The sequence below is a fragment of the Podarcis raffonei genome, chromosome 9 (genome assembly GCF_027172205.1).
Source record: "Podarcis raffonei isolate rPodRaf1 chromosome 9, rPodRaf1.pri, whole genome shotgun sequence".
Lineage (NCBI taxonomy): Eukaryota > Metazoa > Chordata > Lepidosauria > Squamata > Lacertidae > Podarcis > Podarcis raffonei.
The window spans coordinates 40,432,694-40,457,951 of NC_070610.1; the positions used below are offsets into that span (position 1 = coordinate 40,432,694).

Consider the following 25,258-nt stretch of genomic DNA (forward strand, 5'->3'; position numbering starts at 1 on the left):
TCCCTCAAAGTTTGGGATAGGTCTGGAAGACACATAGCACTGTGTCAAATTAATGCTCTCCATTATTAATGGGGAGCAGGCAAGACTGCTATAATGCAACCATATAACTTTTCTCATGCTGCAACTGACAATTTCTTTTCACATTCAGAATTTGATTAACTGCTTCCTTTCGTAGCAGCAAATGTTTCAGTTGTTCAACACTACACTAAGTTTAAAAGTAGTGTTTGATAACTAATGGAGCTTTGGAAGTAGTTATCTAACTAAGAGTTAACCAAGAGAAAGTAAACTAACCTTCCATAGCTCGTTAGACCCATTTGTTTTTTATTTCCTTTGCTAGCTGCACTGATATTTTCAATTCCAAAGGCAGGGTGTAAATAAACTCTAGAAGCCATTCATGCAGCACATTGCTGCCACCTACAGTCCAAAGTAAGTATGCTGTCTTCATTGAGAAGCAACTATTATTAATATTCCACAACATATGTTGTTATTTATATTTATATGCAGAAGCTCTTTAAAGAAAACCAGGTTCAGAGCAGGGGGTAATAGGGAGAAGAGGAGCAGTGGTAGACAGGAGGTGCCTTAACCCTTCCAGTGCCTAAATTTGGAAATCAAGATGGGAGGTGAAACAATGCCCTTTATCCCATCCACATTTCTGTATCTATATGTTAGTGATACAGCATGCAACTGAATGGACAACAGAGAACCCACTCTAATAACTTATAAATTGGACCTTATTTGCAGTTTCATACGGTGGTTTGCAATATGCGCATTTTAATCAGATAACTTATTGGTTCAACACCACAGGGGGCAGAATCATGGTAACAAACTGATTTGAAATTTACTGACAACTACTTTACGTATTAAAGACAAATCTCATTAGTATTTTATACAGCAAGAATTTAATGTCAAAATGTCTGCATTCAAGTATGGAATTAAACACATGATATAAACATTAAAAACATGACAACATGCAAATAGAACAGTACCTTTAACAAATAATGCTTAACAATGTAAACATTGGATAAATTAACACAAAATAATTTGTTTCATTAATAAAACAAATATTTATGATGCAACTAAAATGCAAGTGATTTACAAGGACCACAATAGTATATAAGTTATTTGTGTGAAGTCAAATTTGGAGGCATTCACTTGGAGTTAAGTTTGTTTTTGTTTTTCTACAAAAATAAATCTCTCATATGTATCATTTCCTTCTTACATAATACTTTGCTTTTTAACTAAATAATGTTTCCCATCTCCAAGAGAAAAGAAAAGTGTGATCCTTGGTAACAAGATTATAACCAACATTTGTAGGCACTTAAAATATGTTAATGCTACCATTCAGCAAAGTAATTACTTAAAAAAAATATTACTTGGATTCCCTTACCTACAATTAGACAAGGCATGAAATACTATGTCACGTTTGAAAGAATCCCACTCTTGCCAAACAAAAACACGTTTGAAACTTTATCTTCACACAAATTCAGTAAATTTATAAGCAATCTGTAAAATGGATAAAGTTAACTCACCAAAACTAATTGCGTGGACCCGATTAAAACTAAAACTACACTCTAGATTTAAAATAAAATAAAACGTATTCCATTTTCATCCAGCTTTTTCTTTTTTTTCTCAAAAGAATGAGGCCTGATTGGAGATATACAGACGCTGTCCAACATGGTTGCTATTAGCAAGTGGAATTGTTGGTGACAAAGGGTAGCTTGGATAAGAATATGGTCTGGATGCATATGGTAACATGCTGGTTGTTCCAGAAGAGAGAGTGGCACTAACTGGAGAAATGTTATTTACTGAACTTCGACGGAAATTGTAGTCTGTAAAAAAAACAATAATAATCTGAAATAAGTTTGAATGTACAACAGAGGTTTAATTAAGCAACAAAAGTTAAGAAATAGAACAATAGTCACTGTTTTTGTTTTCTGCAAATCTAGACTACGTAAACAGGTATCTTTCGCCTTTTACTAAAGATTTCCATGCAACCTACACATTCCTCTCTCAAAACCTTGCTGCTCACTGACAGCACTGAAGACTACCTATATACATGGGCTACTTTGAGCCAAAGCTCTCTAAAACAAAGTATGACAGGGCCATACAGAGAGAGCGCTTGTCTTGCTTGTACAAAATGAACTATCAGGAGGAACTCTGGCTACCTCCCTGGATGTCCCCAATGAAGACTTTGTGGTGCCATCTAGTAGCCTGGTACAGCATTACAACTTGTCCAGCGCATAACCCATGGCACAGCGGAGGTAAAAGCAATTTACATGACTGTCACATGGAGACAGGAGCTTACATGCTTTGTCCTTCAGCTAAACAACTGTCTATACATTTCAAGCCTCAAAAAGGTCAAACGCAATGAAGATGGATGATACTGAACTGCAAATCTTGTTACACTAAGAGATGGCTCAGAAATTTTGTTCCTAGTAGCTACAAATACTGGGCACTTAGGGTGTAATTAAACATTAAATGCAAATGCATATAAAGAAACCCTGCAAGCCTTTTAGAATAAAATCTTTAAGCTGTTTGTTGGGATTGGGTGGGGACATGGAGTGGAAAATATTTAGTCCTCCCTCTGCCCTTCTCCACTCTCAATTATCAGACTCTATCCTCCTGAAGGATCAGAAACTCATTCTGAAGATTAAACACACCTGGAATCAGATTTGGAACAGAGATGCCTCCTTTCAAGAGTATTTTACTAGTAAGAAAGCCTTCAGTGCTTTATTCACATAGTTGCATATAATGTCTAATTAGACCCTGCCTAACAGAAAAATCATTTATAGGTATCAGTTGCATCTTTAATTTTGCAGAAACAGAGTTAAAATGCTGCCACACTGAAGTGTTTTAAATAATGGGTTTCCAAGAGTCCAACCTTAGCAAGTTTTAAATCTTTGCCTTTAAGACTCAATCTACAAGTTAGAAATAAATCAGTTTCAGAGAAAAAGAAAGTGGCAGTACTTTTTATCACATCAATTAGCCATTATTTAACTACCATGCACCTTGGTATACACCGACATCTCTTAACAATTTAAGTATTATTGCTGCTGCACAAATACATTAATAATAACTTGCAGAACTGCAACAAGCTTTTCAAAGGAAAACAGCTAAAAGCACATCTATAAATAATTTCCCAGCATGTGCATCTTAAAATTCAATACTGTTTAGTAACGAATTAAATTTCTATTTTATGATTGACCAACAAAAATTCTTAATTTCCCCACTCAGTTATGCCTTCCAAGATAACACAAGCCGAAATCAGCCACATTATTTTCTCAACACCGTAAAAGGAACAGGATGAAGCTACTCTTGGTTTTAGCCAACAGATTATATTCTAAAACAGTGTTTCCCAGCCTATAGGTTGCAACTTGCAATGCCTGTGCAAGTGCAGTTTATAATTAAACCCCAAATAATAATGTTTTACTTTTAATCCTTAACTGAAACAATGAACACCTCTTACAACTTTTTGCTTCATTGGCATATTGGAATGCTATGTTGACAAAGAGAAAGGCTCAAGTCTTACATTTTAATGCTTGGAAACTGCTCCCTGGCAGGTGATGGCAGATCAGGTCACAGTTGGCCACAATGTGCGCATACACTGCCACTATTACTTGCCAAAATGGACTTTATCATGAATAAAACAATAAAAAATATTTATAGTTCATTGTAACTAATGCTCCATCTACACTATACATTATAGCAGTATTACATCACTTTCACACTCATAAAAGGTAAAGGTAAAGGACCCCTGACAGTTGAGCTGCAGACGACTGGGATTGCAGCGCTCATCTAGCTTTACAGGCCGAGGGAGCCAGCATTTGTCCGCAGAGTTTTTATGGGTCATGTGGCCAGTATGACTAAGCCGCTTCTGGAAGCCAGAGCAGCGCACGGAAACACTGTTTACCTTCCTGCCAGAGCAGTACCTATTTATCTACTTGCATTTTGACGTGCTTTCGAATTGCTAGGTTGGCCGGAGCTGGAACCGAGCAACGGGAGCTCACCCCGTCGCGGGGATTCGAACCACCGACCTTCTGATCGGCAAGCCCAAGAGGCTCAGTGGATTAGACCACAGTGCAACCCACGTCCTTTCACACTCATGGCTTCCCCCAAAGTTCAGTTCCCCCCAAGAACTGTTGTTTGTTAAGGGTGCTGTGAGTTGTTAGGAAAACCCATTCCCTTGCACAGAACTACAATGCCCAGAGATCCCCGGGTTGTTAATCTACCTGGGGAATTGTAGCTCTGTAGGGGAACAGGGATTTCTAACAATTCTCAGCACCCATAACAGTTTCCTGGATTACTTGGGGGAAGCCAAGTTATATAATACTGCTTTAAACATATAGTACAGATGGGACCCTACACTGTTTATGTAACCATATGTTTATAGAATAATTTTTGTAGCTTTTGAAGCAATATCCTGCAATGCAGATGGTGGGTGTTCTGACATTCCCATAAACAAAACTGAGAATCACTTTGTAAGTACAGTCGTACCTTGGAAGTCGAATGGAATCCGTACTATGCTATAAATATTTCAACAAACTGCACATTAGTAGGAGTGTTAAGTAAATTTGTCTTTGGGTGCCTCAGGTTGTTGGTTATAAAATAGGCAAACTTGCCATTAAAATGCACAAAGCTGATGGCTGTCAAAGACCTAAGATACAAAATTCACATGACAATGAAGCTATAGATCACCACAGCAAGGAAATGTGAACTTGTGGGTTGCTGTACCAAAAAGGTTGTGAACCACTGTTCTAGATGACTTGGCAGAGTTACATATTGGTTCAAAATAAAAACAAGTACATAGCTGTATTATTAGGAAAATGTAAATGCTATACTATAGTTCTTAAAACCTGCATGGGCAATAACTTTGTTTTAAGTCTTTTAAAGTACCATAAATATCATGGCTTGTTTTGCTACAGTAGACTAGCATATCTACTCTCCTGAACTAGGCAGGATTTTTTTGGGGGGGGGGAGGCATGGGGGGATTAGAAATGATTTAATTTGCAGCCCTCCAGTTAAAGTAGAGTACACAGGTTCAGACCAACTTCATTCCTTGTACTTCATAAACCTTGCTATTTATTTTTCAACATATATTTTAAAGCTCAATGAACCAAAACACAGGCACTACGTCATCGTTATTTATAGGCATGCTAACTATACACTAGGTGCTAAACATGAATAATATGCATAAGCTTCTGCCATAATCTAGATAAAAATGTGAAATGAAAAGGGAAATAATTTAGTGTGACAATAAAATCAGCATTTGGGGGGCGAGACAAAAAAGAAGCAAAAGGAGTCACAATAAATAAAACTTTATGAATGGTAGAAGACATTTTAATATCAGTGGATGGTGTGGGGGAACAGAAAAAATAGTATTAAAACATCAATTAGTTTATATGCAGCTTAAGGAGGTCATAATTCTCAGAGAAAGGCTCATTTAAGCATGATTTTTGTCACACAGAAATTCCTTGTGCCTTTAAAAAAAATATGAAAGAAAAAAATACTGTATTTACATATTTTTATATTATTTCTGCCAATAGTTAAATATATACCCTGATCACTCTTTACAATGGAGGAGAATTTGTGACTTTTTACTATTGGGGATTAATTACTAAAGTTACATGCAACATTCAAAATAGAAGTGCAATAATCGAAGCACAAGTTATTTCTCTGCAAATGGCAATTTCATTCCGGGGGGAATTCCAAGCGTTTAACCAGGCATGAATTTGGCCCATTTTTTTTTCTTCAGTCAAGTTACTTACCTGCTTACTTTCTCCAAATTTTCCTACACAGGTCCAGACTGGGGAGGTTATGTACCCTTTCTGCAAGCAGTGGAGACAGAATGTAACAATCTTCAAGCTGATGTTAACCCTAACAAAAGTGTATGGAATTCTGGAACTTAATTTACTGGACTATGCATTTTCAGTTTGTTTTCAGTTTGTTATGTATGTGTAACTTTTTAGTTCTCAACTCACTTTAGGGCACTGATCTTCCGCACACTGAAGTTATGATTAACAACCCCCAATCCTCCTGTACTAGCACACACCTTAAGATGATGTACTGTTTTTAATATTCAGTTGGAAGCCGCCCAGAGTGGCTGGGGAAACCCAGCCAGATGGGCGGGGTATAAATGATAAATTATTATTATTATTATTAAAAAGGGCACCAAGTCCTTCATCAAAAACCGCCACAAAATTCATTATGCAGTAAAATACTGTTATGTTGTGTTGGCATTGCAAAATACACCTTCACAAATATGCCAGCTAAGAACGCAAGAATAGTATGCTGTTGCAGTGCTGATCTCAAGGCATAAGTTTCAGAAGTACTGAGCTCTTCCTTTCTAACTAAAAGCAATCTAGAGGTTTCCTTAGTACATTGAAGTCACAGGGTATAGATTTGCATAACATATACTAAAATAACAAGATCTAAATACAGGGGTCTTGCCGATTATGAACTTGATCAGACTCCCATTGGTTTTAGTAAAGGACATAGTTGCCAAACAAACAAAAAATCCCTTTTATACAAGGAAACCTATCTGTTACTTTGTATTTATTTTCAGGTATATTGGCACAGGAAAAATGTTTACTATTTCTCTCTCCTATAAACTTTCTCATGTCCATTGAGGCAGTATAATCCATGATCTTCTTACAACCGATCTGGGACAACCGATCTCAGTGATCACGGGTAGGAGGAGGAGTTACGCTAAGACTAGACCACGTCATTACAGAGGGGGCAGGTTTAGTCGTTGTCTGAGGACTATTCCTGCCTCCGGGTCTGGTCCTGACCGGATGGATACTAGAATCAGCAAGGGATACCCACATGACCTGAAGGTGCTGCTGTGCAATGCCAGGTCAATGATTCATAAGACCACTGCCATCCATGACTTGATCATGGATGGAGGACTTGACCTGGCATGTGTAACAGAGACTTGGTTGGATGAGGCAGATGGGCCTGTCCTTGCCGCTGCTTGTCCACCAGGTTTCTCTTACGCACAGCAACCCAGGTCATGTGGGCGGGGAGGGGGGGTTGCAGTGATTTTTAGGAAGTCATTAGTTTGCACCAGGCGTCCTATTGGGAAGACCCAGTTTTCCGAGTGCATGTTCTGGAAGTTGGGCAATAGGGGCAGTACAGGATTCCTTTTGGTGTACCGACCTCCCCGCTGCACCAAGGATTCCCTGCCCGAGCTGCTTCAGGTCGTGGCGGATGTTCTCCTGGAGACACCTAGCTTGGTCGTCCTAGGGGATTTTAACATCCATGCCGACACGACCTTACAAGGGGCCGCTCGGGACTTCGTGGAAAGCATGGCCTCCATGGGGCTGTCCCTGAATAAGTCTGGCCCAACCCATAGCCGCGGACATGCCTTGGACCTGGTGTTTACCTCTATGGATGTTGGTGATCTGACACTAAGTAAAAGCGAAACGAAAGAAGTGCCATGGTCAGATCACTTCCTGGTGCAACTGGACTTCTCTGCGACCCATCCCCTCTGCAGGGAGGTGGGACCAATTCGGATGGTCCGCCCCCGCCACTTAATGGATCCAAATGGTTTCCAGAGAGTGGTAGGGGATGCTTTATCCCATGTTGATGGCCTTTCAGCTGATTCCCTGGTGGCCCGCTGGAATGCGGAGTTAACCAGGGCTATTGACTGTTTGGCTCCGAAGCGCCCTCTCCGACTGCATGGAGCCCGGACAGCCCCGTGGTTTTCCACGGATCTGAGGGCAATGAAACAATCGTTGAGACGGCTAGAGCGCCGGTGGCGGATAACTCATTCCGAATCTGACCGGACACAGGTTAGAGCTCAACGTCGAGCCTACCAAGTGGCGATAGCGACGGCGAAGAAGAATTTCTTCACCGCCTCTATTGCATCTGCAGAAAATAGCAGCAGGAGACTTTTTCAGGTGGTTCACAATTTAGCGGAACCACCTGCAACATCGGGGCCCAGTATGGGCCACATGTTCTCCTGCAATGATTTTGCAAAGTTTTTTGCAGATAAAATCGCTCAGATTCGGGAAGAAGTAGACTCCACCGTGGGAGCAGGGCCGGGGCGGGAGAGTGCTAGAGTTCTGTCTAGTCAAGTTGAGTGGGATCAATTCCAATCTGTTACCTCCGAGGATGTGGACAGGCTGCTTGGACGAGTGAGACCAACCACCTGTCTCCTGGATCCTTGCCCATCCTGGCTTATAAAAGCTAGCCGGGAAGGACTGGGCGATGGGCTTCGTGGGGTGGTGAATGCTTCCCTCCGTGAGGGAGCCTTCCCAGACCCGCTGAAAGAGGCGGTTATTAAACCGCTTCTTAAAAAACCATCTTTAGATGCGGCCACGATGGCCAACTATCGCCCAGTCTCAAATCTTCCATTCTTGGGCAAGGTGATTGAGCGAGCGGTTGCCGAACAACTCCAGGCACGCCTGGAAGAAGCGGACCATTTGGATCCCTTCCAGTCGGGATTCAGGCCTCATCATGGGACTGAAACTGCCTTGGTCGCACTGGTTGATGATCTCCGGCGGGCTAGAGACAAAGGTGAGAGCTGTTTCCTAGTTCTGCTGGATCTCTCAGCGGCGTTTGATACCATCGACCATAACATCCTTCTGGACCGTCTTGAGGGGCTGGGAGCTGGGGGCACTGTCATACAGTGGTTCCGCTCCTTCCTCCTGGGCCGTGTTCAGAAAGTGGTGGTGGGGGATGAGTGTTCAGACCCCTGGGGTCTCACTTGTGGGGTGCCTCAGGGTTCTGTCCTCTCCCCCATGCTTTTCAACATTTACATGCAGCCGCTGGGAGAGATCATCAGGAGGTTTGGGCTGGGTGTTCATCAGTATGCGGATGATACCCAGCTCTACCTCTCTTTTAAATCAGAACCAGTGAGGGCGGTGAAGGTCCTGTGTGAGTGTCTGGAGGCGGTTGGAGGATGGATGGCGGCTAACAGATTGAGGTTGAATCCTGACAAGACAGAAGTACTGTTTTTGGGGGACAGGAGGCGGGCAGGTGTGGAGGATTCCCTGGTCCTGAATGGGGTAACTGTGCCCCTGAAGGACCAGGTGCGCAGCCTGGGAGTCATTTTGGACTCACAGCTGTCCATGGAGGCACAGGTCAAATCTGTGTCCAGGGCAGCTGTTTACCAGCTCCATCTGGTACGTAGGCTGAGACCCTATCTGCCTGCGGACTGTCTCGCCAGAGTGGTGCATGCTCTGGTTATCTCCCGCTTGGATTACTGCAATGCGCTCTACGTGGGGCTACCTTTGAAGGTGACTCGGAAACTACAACTAATCCAGAATGCAGCAGCTAGACTGGTGACTGGGGGCGGCCGCCGAGACCATATAACACCGGTCTTGAAAGACCTACATTGGCTCCCAGTACGTTTCCGAGCACAATTCAAAGTGTTGGTGCTGACCTTTAAAGCCCTAAACGGCCTCGGTCCAGTATACCTGAAGGAGCGTCTCCACCCCCATCATTCTGCCCGGACGCTGAGGTCTAGCGCCGAGGGCCTTTTGGCGGTTCCCTCACTGCGAGAAGCAAAGCTACAGGGAACCAGGCAGAGGGCCTTCTCGGTAGTGGCGCCCGCCCTGTGGAATGCCCTTCCAGCAGATGTCAAAGAGATAAACAACTATCTGACATTCAGAAGACATCTTAAGGCAGCCCTGTTCAGGGAAGTTTTTAACGTGTGATATTTTACTGTATTTTTGGTTTTTATGGAAGCCGCCCAGAGTGGCTGGGGAGGCCCAGCCAGATGGGCGGGGTACAAATAATAAATTATTATTATTATTATTATTATTATTATTATTATTATTATTATTATTTTTATTATTTTAATACAGATAATTTAAAGTTGGTTTCCATATCTACCAATAACTGACAATTCTGTGATAGCTCCCTTCTCAGCATCTGATAACAACATTTTAAATTGTGTTTCCAAATATGGACATTTTTCAGTAATCTAATGTTATTAGTACTTAACTGCAAAAGCTGAATGGTAAGTACAGCTTTATACTGTTTGAAAAATCTCTCAACCTCTAGCTATGTTAGATTTTTTGTTGTTGTTATCCTGTTGTGTGAAGTGGCAGGCTGGTTCCTTTCTCTAATAAACAATCAGAAATGTGAAGGCCCCGGGGAGGGAGGGTAGTATGTTTTTTAAAGGCCCCTTTTCCCCTCAGCTTTTTTTCTGAAAAATTGGAAAAATCTGGATGATGAAATATTTTCTTTAAAATGATGAACAAAATGTTTAAGACAAAGTGTTCATATATTTACTCCCCCAAAATGATTTCTAAAACTGTGTAACAGGAAGACTTTTATGTAAGACTATATACAGTATCCCATCATCCTAATTCCTGTAAACTTAGGACATGCAAGTCCTGAGTACAACTCTCAAATGCAACAGTAAGACGCATTTCTGCCTCTTGGAGGGTACTGCCATTGTCACAAGAGAAGGAAGGATTCAATGTATTCTTTTGTTTGTGGCCTTCCTTCTGTTGGCATACTTTGTAGATCTGTTTCTATTCTCTTGACTAGGCCTCAAAGGACTAGGAGTGAGAGAAAGTACAGGGGTGCATTTTATCAACATAAGTTTGTAGCTATCGTACCACCCAATCTTCAGAAATTTGACCCTGCCATAGTCATTCACACATTAGTGATTTCCAGACTAGACTACTGCAATGTACTCCAAACAGCCTTTGAAGATATATTGGAAACTACAGTTGGTACAAAGTGTGGCTGCCTCGCTTCTGACTGGGACCAACAGATTAAGTCAATCATGCCAAAATTGTTGATAACATTTAAAGCCCTGAACAGTTTGAGTTCATATTACTTTATGTTATCTCCCGTACTTATTCCAGTCAACTCAAATCCTAAGATTTCTGCCTGTAAAATCTATTTGGCTGATAAGAGACAAAGAACAAGGACTTTTCTGATGTGGTCCCCCATTTATGGAACTCAACTCCAGTAGAAGTCAGGAAAGCCCCATTTCTTATCTCTTTTAAACAAGCTCTAAATAAATATTGTTTTAAAATGGGGTGAGGTTGACAATTGAGCTAGAATAGTTGGGACATGTTTCCAATGCTGGCTTTAGCCTAGTTTATTCTATGTTTGTCTTATTGTTGTATTTTAATTATTGTTACTGAAGTGTTTTAGTTATTGTAAAGCACTTTGTGACACTATTGGTCTGAAAAGTGGCCAGCCTTGTGACTAAATAAATGTACTTTTAAGTCTCTCTTCTACTGCCATGTTTGAAAATTGTTAATACAGATAGGAAAATGGAAGGAAAATGAAATGTTTACTGTAAACTGACACAAGTTTAGTCAAAGATTTCAATACAGTTCACATTTGATTCACACTTCCCAAACCAATACAAGAACCAAAACAACCTCAAAAATTCTTCTAATTTTGCAATTCAGTTTTCCAGCCAAGTAACGTGTAAATAAATGCATGTACTGGAGTAAAGTATGCATAAAAATGCATTTATTAGTGGAAACAATGTACAATGCATAATATTAGGGGAAACTGTTCTGCCAAATGTGTATATCAGGCATCCCCAAACTCAGCCCTCCAGCTGTTTTGGGACTACAACTCCTATCATTCATAGCAAACAGGACCAGTGGTCAGGGATGATGGGAATTGTAGTCCCAAAACAGCTGGAGGGCCAAGTTTGGGGGTGCCTGGTGTATATTATGCAACACTGCATACAAATCTGAGTATATTAGGAAAAATACACACTAAATTCTGATGAATTTTTCATGTGGATTGTTATTTTAATTGCAAACTGATGTGGAAAGTTAGAAAACTGAAAATGAGAAACTTGGAAGAACCCATAATTGACTGATTCACCCATCCTTACTGGAGATCATTCAAGTCTCACATATAACTATGACTTATATGTGAATGTGAAAAGTAATAGAGTAGTGATGAAAATAGAGGTACAATTTAGTTCAAATCTAACCTCAGCCATGAGCTGACTAGGTAGCCTTAACCAAGACCCTCTCTCCCTCTCTCAGTCCCCATATATCTCCAAAAATGGAGGAAAATAATGATTTGCCTTGCAAGGTTGTAGAGATTACAACTAGATAATGCACATGAAGCACTTTGAATACTTGGCAGTGCTATACAAACACTATGTATTATTATGCCTTTATACTTACTTTACCTATTTCCTCTTGAGGGCTTCAGCTACAATTCTGGATTTTGCATAGAAGCAAAATATTATCAATGGGGCATATCAAATAGGATGTTTTCAAGAAACAGATCATCTGTAAAGTTTTCAATTTTAGATTGAGAAAAGGTAGTGGAGTGTTTATTATAGCCACTGTGCTGAAAATTCACAAATACCAGCTTTTATATTGATAAAAGTTAACCTGAACTTTGAGTTGGCAGGAAGTAGACAATGCAATAGAGATTAGGCATATAATCCTGATAGGGATTCTGAAGATTATAGTATAGTAACTCCTGTAATACAGGAGTAGAAAATATCCAACAGAATGTGTAGTCTGAGCACTAAGAATTAGGGTATTCACTTTCTTAAAACTGCTGGTTACGAGAAGTCGGCAGAGACAGCAGTACCAAACCTCACCAACCAGACCATATTGTACAGTGCAATACTTCAGTCATGTAAAAGTCACACCAGGCAAGTCAATTAGGAGGCTACTGCTATGCAAGATTGGATCCAAGAATAATACAAAAGGAATGGGTTTGGGGGGAAAGGTAACTCACGAGCAGTAATAAGTACGGTACTTAAGAAACAAGTAAGGTAGAACTAAGTATAATCAACTGAAAAAAAATCCTAACTGGCAGCTGACTGAGCCTGAAACTTCCCTCAGATTATAAATTCTGTACAGGCATCCTCCCACTTACATGCAATCAACTCATGCGCAACTGCATATACGCACAGTGCTGGGCAATAATAATTTAATTCATAACTCGCCCGACATGTCTTCTGATTTGTAACATTAATCATGTAGCTGGATAGCACTTTCTCCTGCAGATGTGACCTCAATCACGCTTTATCTTTTCCTGGTTGAGTTTTCACAAACCCTTTATTTTATAACCTCTAAGGCCTTATCAACTATAAATTAGTCCTTTTCACAAAGGAAGTGGGTAGCTTTTGCAAACAGTGACTATTTGCTTGTAAAAAGAGCTTAGGAAAGGTGAAGAGGTTTGGGGAAATATTTTACCACTCATAGCTTAAAAAACCAGAGGTGGGAAACTTTTTCAAGTGCAAGAGCTGTATCGCCTTCTGAGGGCCACATGTTGGTGCTTGACAAACACATCTCTAAGGACAGTAAATGCCTCCCAAAGCCCTGAGAAAAGTTAACGCATTTGCGTAACTCCATCCCCAAACAACTTTACTGTATCATTTTTTTTCTGCAATCCGCCCCCCCCCAACGCAAGTATGTGATTGAAATGAAAATTAACTGCCACTGCCTTTTCAATAAAACTAGAAGAAGCCTCAATCTTAAAGGCAAAGATCCCAGAAGAACATGGTCCAAAACAACAAAGAAAATCAGATTTACACTGAAGATTAAATGTATTCTTGTTCTCTAGCATGCTGCTGCTTGACAGTTAAAAAGATGAAACTGAGTATCTGACAGGTGCGTTCTGAGGCAAAAAGTACAAAGTCTCTACATCCCTTGGTGTATGTAAAAGACTCTAAAGTATCTCTGGAGTATAAAATGCAGGCTTTTCCATAGAGCTTGCTTACTAATCACCAGGGGCTACTATGAAGTCTTATTTGCTTTAGATTAATTATTCATTCTGCTAAAATAATGAACACCAAGAACCACAACAACACTAATAAAAGTTTTAAGAACTTACCCAAGTGTAGCAGTGCAAACTGTGCTGCTAATTCTTTTGCATCTTCGACTGTTGTGCAGAGTTTGTCTGGCATAAAATAACTTTGGGATCCATTTGCAACAGTAGGAATAACAATCTTGTACACTAGTAGAACCTTTCCATCTTGACTTGTAGTTGAATACAAGTAATATTCTGGAGGAGCCCAGTTATTTTTGTTGCAATAATAATCTAACTGCATTGCTGCAGAACTAAAATGACTAGATTTTAATGAGTACATGCTAATTGGAGTAAGCTTTGTTCCAGGAAAAAATGGGTAAGTACACCTTTCTATTTCAGGAGGACTTGGACTGTGCTGTCCATTAAGTCGAATTGGGAGACTGGCTGGCTTCGGTAGTGATTTTTGGTGACCATCTTCTTTGTTTGCAAAGACAAGGAGGTTTTCAGAACTGGGACTAATTTGTCCATTCAGATGTTGTCTCCAGGTACTCTCTTTGTTTACTGGCTTGGCCAGTGTTACCTCAATGCTAGCTCCATCAATGCATTTCCCATTCATTACTGACATAGCAGCAACTGCATCATCTCGGTTGAAAAAATGAACAAAAGCATAATCTCGAAGTTTCTTTACACGCTCAACAGCTCCTGGTTTAAATTTGTTAAATTCAGCCTTAATTGTTTCTTCTGTAGTCGAGATCATCAAGTTTCTAACATATAATACTTTGACTCTCTGCATGGTTTCTTCATCAACCTCTTTTTCTGGGTCTGCCCAATCAACCTGAATAGTATGGCCCCACAACTGGAATGTTCCTATGAAAGTAAAATGAAATGAAAATGCATCAATTTTTAACATTTTCCATAGGTATCTAAGAATGTTCATCTACTTCTCCCTTCACCCCACAACCCCCAAAAGCCTTTCCAAATGGTTGAAGGCTTTCATAAGCAATGTGGGATGGGGCATCGTGGTTGATTTGCAGGGAACCAAATCAGAAGAGAGCCAAAAATCAACTCTCAGCTACACAGGAAAAACACAAATTTGCTTTATGTAAGAACGCTCATTGTCATTTCTTCATTTCTCGCTTGAGTATGTTAGGGCTGAACTAGCTGTGATGGCAGCAGATCAGTATAATAAAAACCCAAATTGACTCTATCAGGTATGAAATAGTGGTCCAATTTTAAGAACAAAAGTGTGGGAGAAAAGGACTTGAACACAGACTTCAAGGTAAACTGTAGCCGGGGGATAATTTAGCATTCATCACCTATGTGCTGCCCATTTTGTTCTTAATCAGATCGTCACTCCCTGCTTTCTACATGGCTAGGGAACAAGAACCTGCCACTATCTCATCAAAGTTAGCTCTTAGTGAAGTCCATATCTAGGAATGAAGTGCTTGAAAAGAATGTGTTTACACTTTATATGAAAAACAAAGATTTACCAGGAATCAATTTTCTTCGTGCCATAGCTGCAGCTCTGTGGGATTCATATTCTACGAATGCAAAACCACGATTCTTTGTCTTGTCAGTTGCACTTGGATAAACAATAACATCTACTACACCTTCTGTAACTTTTTTCATTTCATCTAAGATCTCCTCTTTCTTCTTTTCTTTTGGGATAGCTCCAATAAATAGTCTGCAGTTATCCAAACTTACACAAACACCAATAAATTTTCCAGGACGGATCTCATAATTATTAAGGATCCTAATGGCAAGCTGAGCTTCTTCTTTGGTTGTATACATTACAAATGCATATCCACGATTCTCACCACTAAATTCCATCATCAGTCTAAATTCATAGATCTTCCCAGCTCTTTCAAAAACAGGAACTAGTTCATCTTCATACATATCACGGGGAATTTTCCCTACAAAAACTTCACAGCCTCGAGGTGGTGGTGGACCTTCCCAACCTTAAAAAAATGGTTCAGCACATTATTACAAATGCTATGAGACAAGATACATTCCCAATAATAACTTTAACATACATGTCTTAACACATTAGGAAATTTCTAATTTGTTGTTTCCTGTATGATAAATAGATGGGGTAAAATATCTGTTTTATTAATGGAGTTCGAAAATAGTTCTATTCCCCTATTCCCCTACCCCATTGTGCTAGTTAGTGATTTCAACTGAATTTACTGCAAAATATGGTCAGAATTATAGCCTAGTTTAACAAGCAGGAATAAATCAATTTGAATCCAGTTACTTTATCATAAGCTGGGATAGGTCAAATTATGGAAAGTGTAGTTTCCTGTAACATTAAGCACAAAAAGGATCTGCGCTATTTGAAAAACTAACTACAGAGTTCTCAGTCAATGTTAAATTGACCTACATTACACGTATTAATTCAAAATCTGTTCCCTCACTCCCACTCCAAAGCTTAACATTCTCAAAACACACAGGTTTGCTTTCTTACCCGGTGGAGGTCCACCAAATTTTCGTTGTCCATTTTCTTGAACCATGTTGTAGCCAGTCTTTTCCATAAGAGCCAATAAGGCAGCCTCATTCTGAGTACCAGTTCTGACTTTACTGCACCCATTCGTTACATCTGTGTGTTCTTCATTCATTGCTGTAACGTCTTCTGCAAACTGATAGAATGTTCATAGTGTTGCTTAAACAGAAAGCACAATTTCTTATTTCATGTTAAGATCCTATTATTGAAAAACCTTTATTGAAAAGTAGTTATATGTTTAAGTAGTCTGATATATTTCAAAGAAAATTCATGACATAGCTATATATGCTTGCTAATTTCCAGGATCATGTTTTAAATTACGTATCAAATTTTAATGTAGATTTTAGTACATGCTGTATGGTTTTATTATGCAGTCTATTCCTGAACCCCAAAACAATATATGAATATAATATAAACTAGCAAAGTGAAACAAAATGTTTAAAGTGTTTATAGTGTTTTAGCTTCATTAGTGCAAATTACTTTAGATAAATGTGCATGTGCAATGAACTGCAAGCTTCTGAAAATGCTTTTATAAACTGCTAAATGGACTCAGTAATTCTTGTTTATTTCAAATGTGATCCTCCCTCTTTCATCTAGAAGCTATTATCTGTAATGGGAAGAAGCTAAAATAACAAAACAGAACTGAAACACAGTTAACCATTTACAGGTGCTAAGAACTATCTGATTAGCAATCAATTTCTGTTGTTAATGCAAATAACCATATTTTCTGGTAAGACAAAGTGTTGGGTTAAGTAGTCCCCTTCCCTTCTCATGTGGCAAGGAGTACTTGCTGAGCTTACTTTTTATTTCAAAAGATCTCTGCTCAAACTAACCAGCTTTGAAGTTGGCTTGTTTGCAATTAACCTTTTTTATTGTTGTTGTTATAAGCAAGGATTCCCAGTGCATACATATTGCTGAGTATAGATTCTCTGAAATTGTAGAGTTAGAAGGTACCCCGAAGGTCACCTAGTCCAACTCCCTGCAACGTAGGAATCTCTACTAAAGCATCCAAAACAGATGGCCATCTGACCTGTCCCAAAAACCTCCAATGAAGGAGAGTCCACCACCTCCCAAGAAAGTCTGTTTCCATATTAAAGCATAGATTTAATATGCAGGTTTTCAACTAGGATCCAATTTAGCATGTTTGACTTACATTTATTATACATACTTCGCTCAATTCTGCATGCTATATAAAAACCTTTCCCCCAAAGCAAGTCAATTAATGTCTCTTATTAGGAAGGGGGGAAATGCACAATGTGATTAAAAAAAATATTCAAACTGATTCAAATGTTTACTTGAAAATTGTTTTTGTTGAAATACCTGTAAATATTGTAAAACATAACAACTCAGTAGCATGCACTTTCCTTACTCTGTTTGAAGGAATAATTACGGCACTGAACAATTCATTTTATGAAACAGTGCATTTTATTTTACTGGTGCTCTCAGAGAGCCAAACCTCATGCTTCCTAGATACTGGTGAGCCCCCCCCCCCTTGTGCCAAGCACAGAAAAGGCTTATTTCCACGAGAAATATACTGCCCTAGAAATTTTTCTACCCCTCCCCCGCCGGATTTTAACAAAGAACATCGCAATTTTAGTAGTGCTTCTAACATGGGCATTTGGGTCAGGTCCTCAGCTACTTTTATTTACTTGATTGGGGAGGGAGCGCTAACCCCATGGCTTCTAATATGAAACTCAAGACCATCTCGAGACTTTTCTATAAAGGCGGCGTTTGTTTTCTTTTACTAGGAATGCATCTGAAGCCTCCTCTTTTGGACACAGTATTTTCAAGATGTGGATGTGGTGGTTTCTCCAAGAGCACCAGGTCCCTGATGCTCCCGCGAACAGGAGCTAATGCCGGCATCAACCCCAATAGAAACTCAAAAACCAGGCATTTCTGGGGCAAGATCCTAAAGCGGCCCACGTGCCGGTGATATGGCCAAATCGAGACTTCTGGGCTGCGCAAGTCTAAGTCTGCCAACGTGGAGCGGCAAAACTTCCGGGGAGTTTGGACCTCAGGCTTTCGGCCTACCGGCCGGCTCCCCCTACCCCCTTCCCAATACCTTATAGGCAGGGGGACCAATCTTAACCAAGAACAGGGGTGCGAAGGATCAGTCGCAGGGCCTACAGGCCGCATCCGCGGGTGGGAGGAGAGGACGGCAAGGCCGGCTCGCCTGCCGTTCCCGTTTCTACCCCGCCTTTCCATTTTCTCCTCGGCTCTTTCTCAGGGTGGTTTGCCTTAAACCCCGGGGCTCCCTCGGTTCAGTTTCCGGAAAGGCGAGGAAATGGAGAAAGGCCGTTTCTACGGCCTGCTTTCGAAACTGTTCGAATTGTGCCCGTCGCTTCGCCCAGCTCGTGTGAACGTCTCCGCTGGCCCTCGCCTTTCCCGCCCTTCCGTGGGCCCTTTTCCCAAGCCCTCACGAACGACCGCTTCCCCTTCCCTTGAGAAACCGAGACAGGGAGCGAGGAGGCAAAAGGGAAAGGAGCTCAGCGCCGACGGCGGCAGGGCAGGAATTACTTGAACCCCCTCACATTACCACTGCCAACCTTGTCGCCCAGGCAGGTTCCTACCGCCTGGGACGGAGGTGGGTGGGGGGAAATAAGGCTTCCTTCTCTTGTACAGAGGGGCGAGAACACGATGCCGCGCCACGCCTTCTCACCCGTGTGGCACACGCGCATCTGCCGCACTCGGCCGTCTGAGTTTGCGCCGGCTGCTTTTTTCGCGTGACGCCTCACAAAGATTGACGGCGGCCGCCTGCCAATGGGAACCCTTGAACCCCGGCGGAGCAGCACGAGGACAGGTGGGAGGGTTCGCTTTCTTTAAAGAGGTGGAGGGGCGTGCGTCGCGGGCGGTTCCCCGCAGGAGGGGAGACGGTTGTAAATCCCAACGGACGCGCCTCCCCCGTCTAATAATTCTCGTCGATGGTCAGAAGTAGCCAATGGGAAAGGAGCTGCCAGCTCATAGGCTGAATAAGGCACGTTTACTCGCAAGTAGGTTCCAAGGGGGGGGGGGTTACTCCCAAGTAAGTGTGAGCAGGGTCGAAAGGAAACGGGAAAGATGCAACATAGCTACACACACTGGCCTGGTTCCCACAACACGGTAAGCCAAACTGTGGCTGACAGAGGAATAGGGAACCATTGGTGCTCTGTATGCAATTAGGGTTTTTTTGTGATACAAAACAAACAAATAAGCAAGGAAAAGTACATATAGGACTCCGACTCCCATCAGCCAGCATGACCAATAGCCAGGGATGATGGGAAATGTAGTCTCAAAGGCCAAATGTTCCCTCACTCTGGCTTACATTCCCACTTTTTTGCTCCCACACCACTTGGCTAAGCCCAGATTTGGCTGGTGGTTAAACTCTTGCCTCACTAACTGAACTGCAGTCAGTGTGGCACCAGGCTACCGTTTGGCCTTCAGGCATTCCTATGATCCACGAAGCAATTCGAAAACAGGCATTTTACAGCTTAGCATTATTCCCCACGTTACAGCTGAAAAGATATTAAAGAATATATTTTCCTTCCAGGTAACAATCAAACAGTTGCAATAAATTTTAATAGCTCCACCCTGGGGAAGTTAATGATGCCTAAGTGTGATTCTACTGAAATGAATCTCAGTTGCAGGCCTGCAGCCAACAATTTGGCTGGTAAAATATGGTGCAAAAAGCAAAACAAAAAGCCATCCCCACAGCTTCTTTCCAGAGGCAGTGGGACACTCACATCACCAGAGCTGGGATGGGATGGTTGTTAGCCAAGAGGCAGGCCAGCTGTTCAGCACAGTTCTCAGGTACTCCATAACAGCTCAGCCTGTACTGAGCAGGAAATTAGTTTGAGCAGCCAAGCCCATAGAAAGCAGCTATCAAAAGCCAGGTGGGGTCCTCACATCACTAAGTTTTGCTGGTGTTGAAAGTTGCAGTACCTTATCTAGCCCTGTGTGGTGGTGGTGCAGCAGAGATTAGCAGTTTTCTCTGCATGGAAACTACTGAGACAGAGTTCCCTGCTCAAAATCCTCAATGCCTTACCTTTGGTTGTGTCTCTGGTCTCACCTCATGCATCAGGGATGTGGAACTTCAGGCTGTGGGCCAAATGCAGTCCTCCAGGTTTCTTTTGGGACTCTTCCCTGGCCACACACACTATCCCCAGGCCAAAGCCCTCACCAGTCTTACCTCACCCCCTTCCTTGAGCATTTTTGCCTGGCTGGAATGTGATGTTGAACTCGGATAATGCATTTTTTGTGAAGAAACTAGCCTGCTGTACCAAAGTGAAATGTATACTCTTTGCTCTGCCCACTTTTGCCTCTGGCCTGATATTACCATGAGGCTCCCAAAAGGGTATGCGGCCCTCAGGATGAAAAAGGATCCCCCCACCCCTGCCTTGTGGGTTTCTGTCAGTTGTCTCTTTCTTCCCCCTTCTCTGCTGTCCACACTTTACACCAGCTGACCTTGTGCTCTCCCCTATTCTGCACAGACTGTAGAAGGAGTGTGGCCATTTTCCGAGCTTCAGCAGAAAGGTGCTGGCAATCATCACCTTTGTTTTCCTTCTCTTCTTCCCTGGGCTTGCAGCCTGCAGTGTCTGCCTTTCTTGGCTTGTTGCCATCTGGTCCTTACATACAGTTCTAATGCCAGCCTTATGCATGCTGCCCAGTGGAGACTGGTCTATAAAAATGAATGGGGCTTTGCACCATCTACTTCATTCTGCTCTCAGACAGACCCCACCTGCCTGACATCTTGCTTACAAACACTTCAGGGGTTAGCACAACCTATCCACTTCATCTTTAGCTCTCAGTCTTGACCATGTACAACTCGGCAGGGAGGAGAATGGGGACAAAACTATAATTATTTGTTCCGCCTACCCCCTGTCTTCTACCAGTGCCCACCTCCTTCTGAATTCCCATGAGAAGTTCCAAGTCTCACAGTATTGTGAGATGCCATTGTGATCACCAGGCTGCTCCTTCCTGTCTTGCCAGATGTTGCAAGGCAGGACTATGATCTCGTTGCCGTGGCAGTTGGGTCATTGTCTCTTTACACACCACACAATTACACCTCTTCTCTCTCGCTGTGTCTCCTGTCTGTGAGAATGATCTGACCTCAGGACCTGCCCTGGATATTTTTCAGCCAGAGGAGGAAGGGAATGGAATAGCACCCTCCACCACACTTGGGGCAGCAGGCTAAGTTAGGGTCCCAGGTCAGGTTGTGTGGCATAAACAGCTCTGTCCTTCAACAGAGGGCAATGGCCAGAAACTCAGGAGCAACAGCTAACTGCTACCACCTGAGGTGGTCATGGCATTTTGCCTAAGGGTATGTCTGGCTCTGCTAGGCTAGCCTGCCTTGCAATCTACCACTCTTGATAACACACACACCACCTATCTCTGCTTTTCCAGATAAGCGTCCCAACTTCAGCTTGCATGTTCCACTGTTTCTCTCTCTCTCTCCCATCATCGAATCTCACTTGCATTCAGCACCTTGTTTCAAATTCTTTTCTGTTTCTTCCAATGTTAAAAGGGTACTACTGTAGGCAGCAGGGCTTCACTGCCACCAGTACAATGCAATCAGCAATAAGTATTAATCCAGAAAAACTAAGCTGTGTTTGTGGTTTTTTTGTTGCTTCCACTTAGCTTTATCGGGTACTTTGCATTCTCTCTTTTTAAAACAACATTTACACACACATTATATATAATAAATATAGAGATATTAAAAACTCAATATCTTAAATGTTACTTGCAGAATTTTAAATACCGTTTTCATACACTGTAATTACAGTTTAACTTTCAGCCCACATTGTTTTCACAGTGGCATGTGATCCATCTCTAAGTCCTACGTTTATGTTCTAGTAAATTGCTGAGTCCCAACTTCTGAAAATTCTCTTGGGGGGTTCTTAAAAATACAGTTAACCTAATTATTTCTGTTTAAATCCATATCTTGCATTATAGTTTGGATTTTTATTTTTATTACTTTGACATGTTTTTGTAAAAAATATTCTGGATCTTGCACGGATGTACACAATTGGAATTTGCTTTTCTTATGGGATGGTTTTTAATTAGATCATTGGAACATTTTATTGATTAGCTCAAGCACTCTTACTACATACAGTAGAAGTGCCACTCTAATTTGCAGTCTCATCTACTTAAGGGAGTTCAGCATTTGTACAGACTTTTGCTGTAATAAGTTGTTGTTGTTGTTGTTGTTGTTGTTGTTATAAAGTGCATTATGGCCTGCAAAATGAGGATAAGGTTCACAGCAGAAAATGCAGAAGAACACGAGGCTGACAGAATCATATGTGCTTTTGTGTCTTGCTTTCAAGCTTCACTTCGATGAATACATCTCCCATGTGCACCTGTCACTTGACACAGGTAGATCATTTTACCTTAATAATGGCAGATCATTGTCAGCTATCAGACTGAAACTTCAGACAGTTTAAGAAGATTGACTATATATTTTGTTAGCCTTAATACCAAGGAATAATAATGCTGTATCAGTGTTCAGTTCAACAGGAGGATGCTGCTAAGCAAGGGCTGAAGTGTGGCATGGGTGGCCTCAGTTCTTTGAATAATCACTTGCCTTAAATATTACAATTTTGGGCAGGGTTTCTCATTACAGCAGGGATGGGGAGCCTGAGGATCTCCAGATGTTGTTGGATCTCTGTTCCCATAAGCCTCAACCAGCACGGCCAATGATAAGGGAATGTCATACAACAGCATCTGAAGAGTCATGGGTCCCCCATCCCTGCATTCCAGCAAACATCCCTTAAGTCAATGCAAATGATTAAAAGAACTGGAATCTTGATTCTCATGCACAGAAAAAAGCAAGATAAATTATTTCCCCTTCCCCATTAATCTTGTCTGTGCAAAACCTCAGACTTGGCTTCAGCTGCTGTGGTACAAACAGTACTTTGCAGCTTTGAAACTTCTGCTACTGAACAAGTGGGACAGAGAACATCACTACAGAATTGTACCAGTTGTTCCTGTTGTTCCATTGTAGGTGAACAACTCACAGAATGCTGACCAAGACACAGGCAGTGCAGCCCAGGTGAACTGTGATTCATCACCAAAGAGAAGCAGATATGATCTAATTAGTCTCACACACAATAAATAAATTTTAAAAGGAACCTGGCATTAATGCTGTCCTCCATTTTTGCTCATGACCAACTACTGTACCAAAAAGCTGTGCCATAGAAGAAAGATATCAGTGGGTTATGTTGCACTGGAATTTGAGCCAGGATTGAGCAACAGTTAGTTTTTTTGGTTGTACCGACAGTTAACATTCAGAAGCCTTCTGAAGAGTCATGGGCTTCCCCATTAAAACACCAATACAAAACTCTTCAGATTCATAGAAAGTATATATGGATAAGTACCGTAATTGTTCTATGGTGGATATAACCAGGACCAGCCCTACCATTAGGTAGAGTGAGGCAGGAGGGCAGGGAGTGTCATATGTCCTGTCAGATATACCCTAAGCTAGCCTGCTGCCTTCAGATGCAGTGAAGGATACTGTACCAGTGTTAAAGCAAGATTCAACTGCCATTTCAGCTGCTTTCTGTATATGAAATGGGAAGGGACACCATCTTGTTCTCGCCTCGGGCAGCAAAATGTCTTACCCTGAGTGCTTTCCGATTTAAAATAAGTCTGCAAATAATGGATGTTTGTTTCCTACAGCTCTTTCTTTTCATTGAGAGTATGAAGTGGCGTGCATTGATTCTACCACATGCTGAGGGCGGGGGGGAGAGTAAATTATAAGGTTGGTGGCACTATCCTTGTTTCCTTGACAAATTCATTTTGATTTCCATTTGGTTGACAATTACCTGCTTGTCCCAAATAAGTGGTCTCAATTCCATCATCTGGGAAAATGTAGGAAGCATGGCTGAGTTTTGTGGAGACAATAAACCATTATGCAAATGATCAAACCCTAGGGGCTGCTTTCAGAAAAGAGCACCTTGTCAGATCAGCAATACCCCCCAGTTGGAGGCCAATATGTTTCAGGAGTCAAGCAGATAGCCAGCTTCTGTGAGGGCTGCGGGGGATGATTGATGGAGGCCATTTATCTTATCTAGAAGATGACAGGACTATACAATCTGGAAGAGAAGGGAGGGCCAAGCTCCTCTTTATTCTGAGGACTGCCTTCTTTCTCCCTGCTTCTGTCCTCATTGCACTTGCCCCCTGCTCCTGCCAGCAACTTCTGTTCATTTCACAAACCCTTCTGAATTGAAAGTTTTGTTTCACTGGGAGAGGGTCAAGCTTTGTCTCCTTGTGAGAGCATGTCTGTGCCTCCCATTGCTATGACTTTCAGCTCATCCAAAGTTGCAGCTTCTCCCCCAGCTGGTTTGGTGTTGTAATGCTAAAGAGAAAGGGATGATCACGTGCAAGAAGTACCAATTGCCATGGTGTTTTACTGCAGCAGTTGCCTGTTTAGACTATGCCCCCAACCACTCCTCACTCTTAAGATCTGGACTACCAGAGATCAGCAGAGTTGCTGCATGGCTTGTGGGTATCAGGGATGCAGAGTCAGTGTTTTATTCCCTCCTACCCACCCCCTTTGCAGAAGGAAAAAAGGCTCCCATGCAAATGAAACTGACCACAGCAGGAAGTTTTTCAAATTTGCATCTCAAAAAGAGGGAATGGCATGGTTGGAAGGGCCCCACATTCACATTGTTTGGGTTCACGTGTGCTAGCAGTAGAGTTGGGATCACACCAGTCATTATGCATTGGCTGGGTGCTCTACTCCAGATAGTTCTATTGGAGCTATGAATCACAGCCCTAGACTTCTTCAACTAGTTTTCCATTTACAAGCCCCCACCATTAAGCTATCTCACTTTTTAAAACTGTCTTCATCTTACGCTCAGGCAGCTTGCTGCAAAGATAGTTAATGTGGTGTCATCCAAATGTTTTGTTTTACAACTCTCTTCAGCCCCAGCCAGCATGGTGGCCAGGGATTGTGGGAGTTGATAGTCCAAAACATGGAGGTCACCAGTTTGCCTACCCCTGCATTGCTGAGTCCAGACTATATTGCAGCTATTTTGGGGCAGTTTGAATTGGCCTGGCAAACTGTATATTACCTAC

At 41.8% G+C, this 25,258-nt stretch overlaps 1 protein-coding gene and 1 long non-coding RNA gene across 9 annotated transcripts; one reads left to right on the forward strand and one right to left on the reverse strand.

Moving 5' to 3' along the window:
• Window positions 1–1,147: 1,147 nt before the first annotated feature.
• RBM46 (RNA binding motif protein 46) lies at window positions 1,148–21,269 on the reverse strand. 8 transcript variants are annotated; one of them, XM_053403047.1, is made up of 6 exons: window positions 20,229–21,046; window positions 16,172–16,343; window positions 15,198–15,665; window positions 13,792–14,574; window positions 5,766–5,825; window positions 1,725–1,829 (listed from the first exon to the last, which is right to left on the reverse strand). In XM_053403047.1, exons 1-5 carry the CDS (start codon window positions 20,259–20,261, stop codon window positions 5,770–5,772), a joined length of 1,512 nt encoding a protein of 503 aa, XP_053259022.1. In that variant the 5' UTR covers window positions 20,262–21,046; the 3' UTR covers window positions 1,725–1,829; window positions 5,766–5,769. The 8 variants fall into 8 exon arrangements, with proteins under 8 accessions (XP_053259016.1, XP_053259017.1, XP_053259019.1 ...); XM_053403041.1 differs by lacking the exons at window positions 5,766–5,825; window positions 20,229–21,046 and adding an exon at window positions 21,083–21,269 and having other exon boundaries at window positions 1,148–1,829; XM_053403042.1 differs by lacking the exons at window positions 5,766–5,825; window positions 20,229–21,046 and adding an exon at window positions 18,867–19,031 and having other exon boundaries at window positions 1,148–1,829.
• LOC128420957 (uncharacterized) lies at window positions 19,062–23,317 on the forward strand. Its single transcript, XR_008332184.1, has 2 exons — window positions 19,062–19,197; window positions 23,184–23,317. It is a non-coding gene; the product is annotated as an uncharacterized LOC128420957 (long non-coding RNA).
• The last annotated feature ends 1,941 nt before the right edge of the window (window positions 23,318–25,258 follow it).

Coding starts and splice junctions, on each gene's coding strand:
- RBM46 (XM_053403041.1), bottom strand. Junction 15,666..16,171: donor ATTTGGTGGACCTCCACCGG/GTAAGAAAGCAA, acceptor CATTTTTTTAAG/GTTGGGAAGGTCCACCACCA. Junction 1,830..13,791: donor GTTTGCACTGCTACACTTGG/GTAAGTTCTTAA, acceptor TTTTTTTTACAG/ACTACAATTTCCGTCGAAGT.